The sequence below is a fragment of the Lupinus angustifolius genome, chromosome LG17 (genome assembly GCF_001865875.1).
Source record: "Lupinus angustifolius cultivar Tanjil chromosome LG17, LupAngTanjil_v1.0, whole genome shotgun sequence".
Taxonomy (NCBI): Eukaryota; Viridiplantae; Streptophyta; class Magnoliopsida; order Fabales; family Fabaceae; genus Lupinus; species Lupinus angustifolius.
The window spans coordinates 11,844,079-11,857,253 of NC_032025.1; the positions used below are offsets into that span (position 1 = coordinate 11,844,079).

At 33.8% G+C, this 13,175-nt stretch overlaps 1 protein-coding gene and 1 long non-coding RNA gene across 4 annotated transcripts; one reads left to right on the plus strand and one right to left on the minus strand.

Annotated features, from left to right (window-relative positions):
- Positions 573–12,469, plus strand: LOC109331498. 2 transcript variants are annotated; one of them, XR_002105795.1, is made up of 4 exons: positions 585–946; positions 1,119–1,191; positions 1,281–3,696; positions 12,428–12,469. It is a non-coding gene; the product is annotated as an uncharacterized LOC109331498 (long non-coding RNA). The 2 variants fall into 2 exon arrangements; XR_002105796.1 differs by lacking the exon at positions 12,428–12,469 and having other exon boundaries at positions 573–1,191; positions 1,281–3,747.
- Positions 1,490–12,432, minus strand: LOC109331497 (B3 domain-containing protein At2g33720-like). Of its 2 annotated transcripts, none has more exons than XM_019566034.1 (2): positions 12,054–12,424; positions 1,490–3,298 (listed from the first exon to the last, which is right to left on the minus strand). In XM_019566034.1, exons 1-2 carry the CDS (start codon positions 12,326–12,328, stop codon positions 2,899–2,901), a joined length of 675 nt encoding a protein of 224 aa, XP_019421579.1. In that variant the 5' UTR covers positions 12,329–12,424; the 3' UTR covers positions 1,490–2,898. The 2 variants fall into 2 exon arrangements, with proteins under 2 accessions (XP_019421579.1, XP_019421580.1); XM_019566035.1 differs by lacking the exon at positions 1,490–3,298 and adding an exon at positions 11,640–11,816 and having other exon boundaries at positions 12,054–12,432.

Genomic DNA, 13,175 nt, shown 5'->3' on the forward strand with positions numbered 1-13,175 from the left:
TCCTCAATAAGATGTAAAAGTATTGACATTAAAATTTAACATTGGAGGATCATATTCTTTTATGAAAGCGAGTTATTGTAAAAACATTTGATAAAGGAATATGTTTAACATGAAATGTTAGGAATAAACTTACATGTCAATGCATACTTTTTCTTAATTTGAAATATCTAGTCTAAGAAAACAGTGGTCAAATGTTTGAGGTTTAAAACATTTTCTTGAAGAGGTTGATGAAGTTTTGCATGCTGGAGTGAAAGGTATAAGTAGTCATCTTATTGATATATTCATTCATTCTTTTTTATGTAATTGAGTTAAAGTTTATTACACATTCTAAAAACTTGATTAATTCATATCCCAAAATATATTTATGATTTTTCATGCACAATACGATTTTTGTATTTACCTAAGTTGAAGAATGAAAAATGATTCAAGAGGTTAATTAGTTTATGTCTTTACATTACATCTATATGTGAAAAAACGGGTTGATACACACTCCCATATCTCTCAACACACCGGTCTATATAATGCTAATATGAATGCAATACATTCTTTCTTTTTTCTATTTGCAAATTATCATAAATATTATTGTGACTTCACTTTTCTTATTCACACGGTTCCTATTATTTCCTCCCTCTTCTCTGTTGCGATCGACCTGAGCATCCACTTCATCTTCAAGGCTTCCCTCGAGTTCACTCGGTCACTTGTCTTCGTTCTCAACCATCTCACTCGTTCACTCGCTTCCTTTCTTCCAGTACTCATTATGAAGCCCTAACTTTCAATCATTCGGAGCTGCTACCGATTTCGATAATCGATTCTGCTACCGATTTCGATAACTGATTCTGCTACCGATTGATAATTGCATCTCAATCGTTCGTTCTCACTTCGCTCTTAATCAATCTGGTGTCTCAGTTCGAAGCCGAGTTCCCTCTAAATCTCTCAGTTCCAAGATGTACGTTCTCTATATCTACATAAATATTCAATATCAATGTTTAATTGTTGATCTCAATCACTCTTGTGCGTCTCTCTGCAATTTCTTCAATGTTGCATGCAGGGAAAGTATACAATTCCTCTAAATCTTCAATGTTTTAATGATGTGGTGAAATTCGTCTTGTTTGATGTAGGGGCATTGTCAGTCATAATTTGTTCGGTACTCTATCCCCAAAGCATAGGAACCCTAACTAATCTTCTGAGTGTGTAAGCTTCTGAGTTAATCTAGAACTCTTATACTTGGTGCTTCTTATTTGATGCTTTTATTAGTGTAATAATGTTGAATGTTGTGATAGGAGCAAATAAGGGTATCGGATTTTCAATATGCAAGCAATTGCCTTCTGTGGTGGTAACACCAAGAGATGAAATGAAGGATCTTTGAAGCTATGGAGAAACTGAAACAGCTTGGCCTTCCTGGCCATGTGGTTTTCCATCAGCTTCTTGTGACTGATCCTGCAAGTATAAGGTTACTTGAAGATTTCATCAGGGTCCAACTTGATATACCGGTATGTATCAGTAACCTTCATCTTTACCTGCCTATGAGCATAGCTTCATGTTCGGTTTAAGTGTTAGAACACAAGTCTAGATTCATTAAGCATATTTATCATAATACAAGTTGACCATTTTCTGCAAGCTTTCCTTCATTTTCAATTGTATATTTGTTAGCACATATATTCAATCCGAGTTAAGGTTTGCTGATATGATTATATGGGACTGCTTTAAACCGATGTCAAAAATGAAAAAAAAGACATCAGTTTGAGAATGGACAAAATACATCAGTTACATAGGGTCATAACTGACGCCGAAACTTCCAAGTTTATAACGTCCGATGTTGGATGTGGATTTTAACCAATGTAGAAGGGCTTTTTTGTACTAGTGGTATGAGCTATACAAGTACAAATGAACTAAAAGCAAAAGAAGGCTATTTATCTTGCGATATGATTGAACAGAAATAATAGGCCGAATCTGCGAGTGTCAATCTATCTCTCCAAAAGGAAACCTATCCCCAAATTATGGTGGAGACATTTTTACAAACATTAAGTAGGCTTTAAATATCATAACTGTAGAACTAATTCATTCCCTTCTCAAATTCAGTGATGAGAAGGAAAATGTCGAAATAAACCCAAAATATGAAGCTAACTTGAATTAGATACCTCAAAATGATTTCCAACCAAGACCTGCAAGCTTCTGGAACTGAAAACCAAGTACTTTCACAAACATACATAAACACAAAACTCCACAGGTAGGTATGAAACCATTATCATCTTTGGTGAACTAACACTGGAAGAAGAAATCTTTAATACTTTCTAGTAACCTTGAGGTTCTGAATAAACTTCCTTTATCTCTGTGAATAAACCACTAAGGCACTAACTCAATGGTAATAATAGAAGAGTTACTCAACATAGGATTGCAGATTTGCAGACCAAAGAAACATTTATACTGTAGCAGTTTTGTCTATAGATATGCTACATTCCTTCATTCATGCTATGTTTAAAAGCAAGAGCAACTTTAATAATAATATTACTGTTTAGCTAGGTTTCTCAGGAAAAAGTAAAAGTGTAACATAGAAAAATTAATTGTATAATTTTTATGCAATGCATCCCTGAACTTTTATGCAAATTATGTCTGTTGAGTACATAATGTGGTTTCGGCCTTCTATATTTAATATTAATGCCTATAAAAAATTGAATTTTAAGTTTCCTTTTTTAAAGTAATAAAAATGATTGCTCAGCAATTAGGTTTATGTAAATTGCCCAACAAATAATGAAATCCATTCAAAGAAAACTAAAATATACACTGCCTAAGAGGGGAATTATAAAAGTCACACAAAATACAATAACAAATGTAAACCCCTTATATCTAATAACATTTAGAAAGAGACAATTATATATATTCCATAATGAATTCTCAATCCTAGCAGCAGTTTTCCTTGAAGACTTGAAGAACAGTGAAAGCAAAGTGGTGATTGTATGGATTCCAATGAAAGCGAACCTCATCCCCTTCCTTCAAATTTCTTCTTTTCACAAAATCTTGGACCCATTTGTCAATAAAAACATAGCTTTTTGAAGAACCCCATCTCTTGAAAAGCAAAGAGTGCATGGAGTTGGTATCCACGTCCCAAATCCAAACTCGAGTTCCTCTCTCACTCTCAGCATCTCTTCTTGCATCAACATTCAACACAGGTAACACTAAATTCTCTGCCAAATCTTTTGGGAGCAAGAGTCTGCTCATGTTTCCAAGATCACTCTTTTGGAGCACTTTCTTGATCTTCCAAGGATCATCGTAAAGCATCAAATCTAGTGAATAGCCCCACCTCATTGTCTCCACGTCAATGCATGCTCTTTTTCTTGCTCCAATAGAATCATCTTTTTGGCTATATTTTCTCTTCTTGGTGGAGGAAGAACATGGTGTGTGTGACCGAGTTGTGTCACAAGTAGACATACCATTTGATGAAGAACCATAGGCATATGAACAAGGACATACACCCATTGATAAATGGACACAAACATTATCGTTTGAGGAGGAAGAAGAAGAATAATCATTCTTGGTTGTGACAACACAAGGACACATACCCAATGGTAAATGGGAACATGTATTGATATTGAAAGCCATGTCAGTAGATGTTTGGTGTTCTTGATCACGTTTAGACACATAAGCAATTTCTTTGTGAAACTTCAAAGTGTATTGTTGTGGCACTAAGAATTTATAGAAGTGTATCTATGTGTGCTTTTAGTAATGATCTCACAGTTGTAGTTCCGAAAATTATATAAAAAGATTTAAAATATATTTACGTTAAAATAGGGTAATGAGTTTAAACACATATCAAATCTAAAGTTAATAATATAATAATCAAATCAAATAAAGTAAAACTTGAATCAAATCAAATCATATATTTTAACAACTTTCACCCAATTTTTAATATATCTTGCGTTTTTATTTTAATAACCGGAAATAAAATCAATAATAAATGATAAGGTGGAATTACAAGTTCTTTGGTACACTAATCCATTTTCTTCTCAAGGATCCTTACCTTTCATCGAAGGCAAATATGTTAGAACAAGTGGTATACAAAATTTGTGAATTCATATGCTACACTCAAACTTGACTTCAAATGCTATCCTAAAACATTAAGCAAGTAGGCATCCCAATGCACCATTTCCAATACTGGAGAAAAAATTCTTTATTTAGTTGTAAGTATAAAAATGTTATCCTAGACACATCAAAAGACCAAAACAAAATTTATTTTTTGAGGAGAAATAATTTCGGGCTGGTTAAGCTTTATCGGGATTGGGCTTCCCTATAAATAATTAATACTCCCTGTTTCAGTGATATTTACAAGAGAATAAAATATATCTTCTTACCAGAAGAGAAGTTATCTTATCTGTCAGTAAATGTATGACATGTGTACTATTTTGTTTAATTTTAGAAATATTTTTATAAAAAAATAATTAAAAAAGACATGTGTCGTACTTTTATTGGCAACAGAAGATAATTTATCTTCTTATGGCAGAAGATACTTTATTCTCTATTTAGGATCATTGTAGACACAGACCAAAAAAAAAACATCTTCTATCTATGTTGTGATAATAATAGTTTACATTAAGCAATTTTAACTATAGCAATAAATGTTAGACACTAATATATGTAAAGACACATAAATTTTCTTATGAAATGACTCAATCATAAGACTAGTTGTATAATGATATTCACATTTCCAAAAGGAACCACAAATATTATTAGTACCTAACATCAGAATCAAGAAATATGTATCCCTAATGAAAATAATCAAGGCGAAGATGTTTTTCAGAGAACCACTTCCTTTTCCAAATTGAATCAAACAATGAACAATTAGAAGTATAGTGAAAGTTGAAATGTAAAATTTTATACCAATTATTGTTCGTGCAATATCATGAAAAAAGCACACAAGTAATAACAAGTACTTGAAGTTATGTTGTCCATTTCACAAACAAAGACAGACAAGTAGACCATAAAAACCGTAATACAATTTTGAATTTACACTAAGGGTGAAAATTAATAAAGAAACAAACATGTTAGCATTTCAAATGAAGTGTGTGACAACACTATGGAATGCTAATCTTGCTTTTTTGGGTTGGTCTTTTCTTTTGTGGTTTGATGATGATTGAGTTTCAGGAATTTTTTATTTTATCTTGGAATATTAGCGGAGCTATCAATAAGGATGGTCGGTGTCATGCAAAGAAGTTAGTGCGGAGATATAAACCTTCTATAGTTATTTTGATGGAAACTCATTGCCAATTCATTAAAGCCAAGGCTTTTTGGAATTCTTTGGGTTATGTGGAGAGTGGTATTGTTGAAGTTGTTGGTCATGCTAGGGGTATTTGGATCTTTTCAGTTAAGGGTGGCAACTTTGGCTCTACAATTATAAACACTTGTTCTCAAGCTATTTCTCTAAAGCTCCACTGTGGCTCTAGTGAATGGATTTGCATTGCTGTTTATGGGAGTCTTTCCCTCCGGGATCGTGATTTTTTGTGGGAGCACAAGATTTCTCTTCGCAACTCTGTGAAGTTACCTTGGTTCCTTCTTGGCGATTTTAATGAAATTCTGCTGCCTTCAGAGGTTCGGGGAGGGGTCTTTAACCATCCTTCAGGCTGATAAGTTCGCTCAGGTTCTTGATTTTTGTGGCCTCATGGATATTGGTGCAATTGACAACAAGTTCACTTGGTTCAGAAGGGAGCAAAGTGGTCGCGGTATTTCTAAAAGGCTAGATAGAGGTTTATCTGATATTTCTTGGCGTACTGCCTTTCTAGAGAGGTATGTTGAGAAACTTACCAAACTGCACTTTGATCATTGTCCTTTGTTGGTTAGATGTCGTGGTCAGGTTGAGGCTTTCCATAATAGACCATTCAGGTTCTAGGTTGCCTGGACTACTCATCAAGATTTTTTCTTCGTAGTTCAAGAGGCTTGGCATCAGGGTGTTAGCGGTGTTGTGGAGGGGCTGGCGAGAGTTAGAGAGGATGCTATCACTTTCAACAAGTTTGTGTTTGGGAACATCTTCATAAGAAAGAGAAGAGTGGAGGCGAGAATCAGAGGTGTCCAAAGGAGACTAGAAGAGATTGAGGATCATGACCTTTCTAGATTGGAGTTTCAATTGAGGCGTGAGTACAACTTCATTATGAAGTAGGAAGAGCTTTTGTGGTTCCAGAAATCTAGAGAGCAATGGGTTAAGTTTGGCAATAGGAATACCAAATTCTTCCACACCCAAACCATTGTTAGACGAAAAAGGAATAAGATTCGTGGCCTCTTTTTGGATGATGGGTCTTGGTGTACGGATCCAGTGCTGATGTCTGATGAGGCGATTAGGTACTTTAAGCATTTGTTTTATGGGAAGACTCCAACTCACACTGTCCTTAGTCAAGTTGATAAACCAGTTTTATCTTAATCTGGTGTTGATGCTTTGACAGCTCCGGTTATGAAAGATGAGGTTACTAAAGCAGTTATGAGCATGCAATCCTTCAAAGCTCTTGGTCCTGATGGATTTCAACCTATATTTTTTAAGAAGTATTGGAACCTGGTTGGTGATGGCATATGACGTCTTATTTCAGATGCCTTTCTTTTTGTTGCTCTCATGTTCGAATTGTTGAGACATTGATCGTTTTCATTCCTAAGGTTAGTAACCCTACAACCCTGAAGGAGTTGATACCTATAAGTCTTTGCAATGTGGTTTATAAGATAATTACTAAAGTTTTGGTAGCCATACTGAGACCGTTTTTGGATGAATTAGTTGGGCCTTTGCAAAGTAGCTTCATTCCAGGCAGAGACACTACGTACAACATCATTTTGGCTTAAGAAGTGATCATTAGTTAAACAAATCCAAGGCGAAGAAAGGGGTTATGGCCTTTAAAGTGGATCTTGAGAAGGCTTATGATAGAGTTAACTAGGACTTTCTTCAACAAACTTTGCTCCAATTTGGCTTTCCTAATATAATTGTGGAGCTTATCATGCGGTGTGTCCACTCTAGGGAAGTGTCCTTATTGTGGAATGGTTCAAGACTTCCTAGTTTTAAACCATCAAGAGGTCTCCGTCAAGGTGACCCTATGTCTCCGTCAAGGTGACCCTATGTCTCCTTACCTGTTTGTTCTTTGTATGGAGAAATTGGCCTTGTATATCAATCAGAAAGTTGAGCTTGGCGAATGGCATCCTATCAAGCTCTCCAGGAATGGTCTCTCGATTTCTCATCTCCTTTTTGATGATGATGTCCTTCTTTTTGCAAGGCGACAAATTCTCAGGTCAGTACAATGACTTCTACTCTTAGGGATTTATGTCAGGCTTCAGGTATGAAAGTTAATGAAGCTAAGTCCAAGTTTATGTGCTCCAAAGTTGTGACAAGTAGGTGGAAAAATAACTTCATTAGGATTTCTCTATGCGTGTGCATAGTAATCTTGGCAATCATCTGGGGGTTCCTCTTGTCTAGGGCAAGGTTGATAGGACTGTTTTTAACCCCATTTTGGAAAAGATTCAAAGTCACATGGCAACCTGGAAGGCTAATCTTCTTAATAAGGCTGGTCGTCTATGTCTTGCTAAGTCTGTTATTTCCTCTATTCATGTCTACTCAATGCAAGTTATGTGGCTTCCTCAAAGCGTTTGTAATAATATTGATAGGATGCCCATAAATTTTGTTTGGGGCGGTGATGTGAATAAGAGGAATCTTAATCTTATCGGTTGGGATGTCCTCACGAGACACAAGCATGATGGTGGGCTGGGATTAGGAGATGTGAGATCCGTGAATATCTCTCTACTTGGAAAGATGAGTTGGAGCATGATTAATAACAAAGACAAGTTGTGGTGTAAAGTCCTAACAGATAAATATCTTAGAGAAAACTCTTTGTTGTTTGCTTCTCCGAAAGCGTTAGTGTCTTACACTTGGAGAAATATTCTGAAAGCTACTTGTAAAATAAGGGATGATTTCAATTTTCATCTTGGAAGTGGGGAATGGTCCTTTTGGTATGATAATTGGACAGGGTTTGGCAAGCTTTACAATTATGTCAATTATATCCACATTTTTTATTCTCAACTCCTAGTGAGGGATCTTTGGAATGCTGGAGTTTGGGATTTTAGTACTCTTTACACCATGGTTCCTTTCGAAGTTAAAAACCTGATTAGTAACACTTACTCTCCAGGTGCACAATCTGAGGACATTGGATGGTGTTGGGATGGTAACGTTTCAGGTAATTATATAGCAAAATCAGGGTATTGCTGGATTCGGAACTTTGTGGCTAACATATGTTATTTGGCGTCTATCTGGAAATGGATTTGGCGTCTTAAGGTGCTTGAGAAAATTAAATTTATGTGTTGGCTTGGAATTCATAAGTCATTGTCGTCGAATGATCTCCATTACAAGAGGAATATGACGTCTGATCCTAGTCATTCTAGGTGTGGTGCAAGCGTAGAGAGTATCATGCATATTTTTCGGGATTGTGGCGATTCCTCTCCTATTTGGTCAAGACTGGGCTGATACAATTCTTCTTTCTGGGTGACCCAATCCTTTCAATCCTAGTTGGAGGAGAATTGCAAGCATCACAATGGCATGGTTTTCTTGGCAGGTGTTTGGTGGATTTGGAGATGGAGGAATAATACTCTCTTCGAGGATACTACTTGGGATATTAATACCATAACTCGTAATATCTATCAGGATTTTTGGGAGTGTCATCATTTGGGGCAAGGCCTAGCTCTAGAAGGCTCTCTTCCGAAGACTCATTAGTGTTTCCCTCAAGTTGGTCAGGTAAAGGTTAATGTGGATGGAAGTTTTGCTACTGGTTCTTAGGTTATGGGAGGAGGGGGTGTTGCTCATGATCATACAGGTCGATGGCTTCTAGGGCTTTAGGCTAATTTTGGAGCCGGATCACCTATTTTATCAGAGCTTTTGGCCATAGAGCAGAGATTACAACTTTTTCGAAATTTGGGCTATAAGAAGGTCATCTTGGAGAGTGATTGTTTAGAAGCTATCCAGCTTATTTCAGAAAGGACTCAAATTTGTCACTTTCCTATTCAAAGTATTGTTTCCAATGTTCGAGCTTGGATCAGCCTTGAGCGGACTGTTGAAATCCATTTTGTGCTTAGAGACACTAATGTAGTGGCAGATTACATGGCTAAGCTTGACTCGTATTTATCAGAAGCGCTGAAGATTTGACATTTGGTTCGAACTGGCTGTCAACATCATTTTGATAGGGATATTTCTTCTTATTCTTAGATTCTCTTTTGTTTTTTCTTTCCATTATACCAAAAAAAACATTACGAATGTGATGATGGTTGCCTAGAAGCAAGAAATTGCACAACTATAAAAAAAAAATCTAAAAATGAGCACTTACAAATATTTTTTTTGAGAAAAGAATGATTCATGTATTATAAGCTACTAAAACTTATGAATTTCAGCATCAAATGTAATTATAAGGTTGATTCACGGACCCAAGAAAAGTGTAAGATTAATATAACAATAATAAAGAAAGTTTGTACTAAACACTCTAGATTATACCATGATTAAGAAGTTAAATTTTAGGCTGCAACACCATGATAATCAACATATCCACTGAGGAATTTAAATACCCACTTAGTTAAATACATGTTTTAAAATGTACAATTATCGCAAACAAATATGAAAGAAAGCATGGGATAACTTTATTTTGCAATAAAAATTAAGTAAAATTTATCACTTGGGAATAGAAGAGGAATACCACACTTTCGTTTCAATGTACTTTCTGCTAATTTTAGTTGCGAGCATATCATTTACATCATATTGGGCAATTTGAATTGTCATTCGCGTCATCAACAAAAAATAATTAATTATTAATTTTTTAATTTAAATATATATTTTTCACCAATCATAAATTAATAATACATGTAGTAGCAGAACTTATGGACAACAAATATGTTTCCATACGTCAGGTCAGCCTAATTAGCTAATTGTCTGCATAGTATCGGGTTTAGACACCTATTTTTATGGGAAAATTGCGACTAGGCTTTTTGGGCTATCCCAAACTCATTTTAGTGTGTAATCGGTTTTGTCACCGCTAGGTTTGAGTTACAAAAAGGGATTAATATGTTTCTACTCCATGAAATCATATTTCGTACAAGTATGCTCAGTCATAAACGAAGAGGCTACTGTAATTAAGAAGAACATTTTTCAACAAAATACACTAAAATGGTTTAGTTTTGCCATAATTGAGTTGCTTCTTTTCTATTTTTAAATAAGATTATTGATGTTCTTTTTACTTTAACTATAACTAAAACTGAGTTGGGATCCTCTCTATTAATGGAGAGGTAAATACATCTAAAACAAGAAAAAAATATAATATGATTTTGATACTTTCATCTTTTAAGATATAATGAGATGATATTTATATTACTATGTGTAAGTGTAAAAGTGGTCAATTATCTCTCCATTAATGGAGGAGAGCACATCTACTGTCCCATTTTTTGTACCACTTCATGTATATTCACTTCTAATTAGTTTAAAAAATTATTTAAGTTAAAATTATAATTATTAAATATTTTTCTGGTGAATCTTATGACACAAGAAGTAACACAAAGGAATAAAACAATAGATACTAACTCAGTAAAAGTGAATAACTATTCTACAATTTTATAGATGAATTTATTTCTTCCTATAATTATCTACTCCGGAATATATAATTATGTACATTTACATTCTTTTGGAAATTACTTCTGATTTACGAATAACATTATTTAATAAATTAAAACATTTATGTTAAAAAACTTATGATTACTATTAACGTGATACAAATTAATAGTAAATAATTCATTAATAATATTATAAGAGAAAAAACTAAAAAGATAAACTCATACATGATATGATTCAAAACTAGTTATTTATATCACCAATTCAAATTAATAAATGAAAACAAACTTGTAAAGTGATAAATTTAAATGAAGAACACATTGGTATATAGAAATAAAATAGTAATAAATTAAACAACAAAGCTTTAGGCTCTGTCTTGTGAGTAATTAGACTTCATTTATGCACACTAACTAAAATTGTAATAAAAGAATTACTCAACAAGGAATATACGATTGCAGACAAAAAAACATTTATATTGTAGCCGTTTTTTATACAGATGTCACATTCCTTCATTTTATGCTATCAATAATTAACAAATTTAAATGTTGAAAGTAAGAATAACTTCAATAATAGAAAAAGATAATTATATGTTTTTTATGCAATAATGCAGTTTAATACTAGGGCCAAAACACAGAATGTTAACTCTGGCTTTATGTTTGTTAAGTTGGTTGAAAAAAGTTCATTGTGATGCATCACACAAATCAAACCAATCAAGGATCAAGCTTAACTTATATACTGCAAGGAGTAATAATATTATACAAATTCACATAAATATAATCAACAATAATTTATAAAAAAAAAAAAGAATGCTCAGCAAAACAGATTTATGTAAATCGACCAACAAATAGTGAAAATCAAGTCATAAATCTCCATTCATAAACAACTGAAAATACCCCTACGTAGGAGGTGCAAAACAATGTAGGAACCTAAGATTATGTTCACAAAATATGAATTCTAAAGATTATACAATAATAAAAGAAAAAATGATTAAAACCTCTCATATCTAATAATAGATAAAAGAGATAATTATATTTTTTCATTGATGAATTCTCAATCCTAGCTGCTACTTTCCTAAAAGACTTGAAGAACGGTGAAAGCGAAGTGGTGATTGTATGGATCCCAATGAAAGGCAACTTCATCTCCTTCCTTCAAATGTCTTCTTTTCACAAAATCTTGGACCCATTTGTCAATGAAAACATAGCTTTTTGAAGAACCCCATCTCTTGAAAAGTAAAGAGTGCATGGAGTTGGTGTCTAAATCCCAAATCGAAATTTCAGTTCCTATCCCAGTCTCAGCATCTCTTCTTTCATCAGCATTCAACACATGCAACACCAAATTCTCAGCCAAATCTTTGGAGAGCAAGAGTCTACTCATGTTTCCAAGATCACTCTTTTGGAGCACTTTCTTGATCTTCCAAGGATCATCATAAAGCATCAAGTCTAATGAATAGCCCCACCTTATTCTCTCTACGTCATTGCGTGCTCTCTTTCTTGCTCCATTAGTATCATCTTTTTGGCCTTGTTTCCTTTTCTTGGTGGAAGAAGAACATGATGTGCATGACTCACAATGAGAAAGAGAAGCATGTGAACAAGGACACACACCCATTGATAAATGGACACAAACATTATTATTGTTTAAGGAGGAGGAAGAAGAATAATCAGTTTGGGTTGTGACAATAGAAGAACACATACTCAGTGATAAATTGAAACATGTGTTGTTATTCAACGCCATGGCAATAGAGGTTTCTTATTCTTGATCAGGTTTAGAAACACAAGCAATTTCTTTGTGAAACTTGAAAGTGTATTCTTGTGGCACGAACAATTTATAGAGGTGCGTCTCTGAGTGGTTTATTAATGATATCATAGTTGGATTGTCAATTTTGTATTTTAAAATTGAAATGCATTTTGCAATGGATGCAGATTTGAAGTATATCGTCAATATCGATAGACTTTTAGATAAATAACATTTAATTCTTGCAATTCTTATCTCAAATCTTAACTTAATTATATAATCAAATCATATATTTTTTAACGGCTTTAACATATCTTTTATATATCTAAAATTGTATTGTGTACATTTTCATTCACAACCACAACATTGAGTTGGCGTTTTATAATTTATCTTATAATAATTAAACCTTAATTTCACAGTATGTAACCTCGGCTATGCGGATTGAATAATGTCATAATATTATAAATATTGATCTATAAATCTTTTTTATTCTCTATGTTTTTTAGGATTTCACTCTACTTTTAGGAATCGGATTGATCTATGAGATTATCTTATCTCATTTAAACATCGTAAATTATGATAGACTTCAATTTTAAAGATTTTGTTAAATGAAAACACGAGTCATGTGTTATTGTTTACAAAATCTAAATAGTGGGATGATATTATTTTCAAAGTTTATTAATAAATAATAGGTTTTAATGATCTCACAACAATATAATTTCCGTTGATGCAACCGGGAGAATAAATATGAGTATATCTGTGTGGGCTTTAATATTTAGTTCCTGAGCTTCCAGCGCAAGTTTTGGTTTAATAAGTGTCGTAGTTCCATTACTTTTAATATCTGAAA

Bases quoted from the DNA above. Each gene is read 5' to 3' on its own strand.
- LOC109331497 (XM_019566034.1), bottom strand. From the start codon at position 12,328: ATGGCGTTGAATAACAACACATGTTTCAATTTATCACTGAGTATGTGT. The intron at 3,299-12,053 runs GTGGGGCTATTC...GGAGACAATGAG, and splicing joins AATGACGTAGAGAGAATAAG to GTGGGGCTATTCACTAGATT.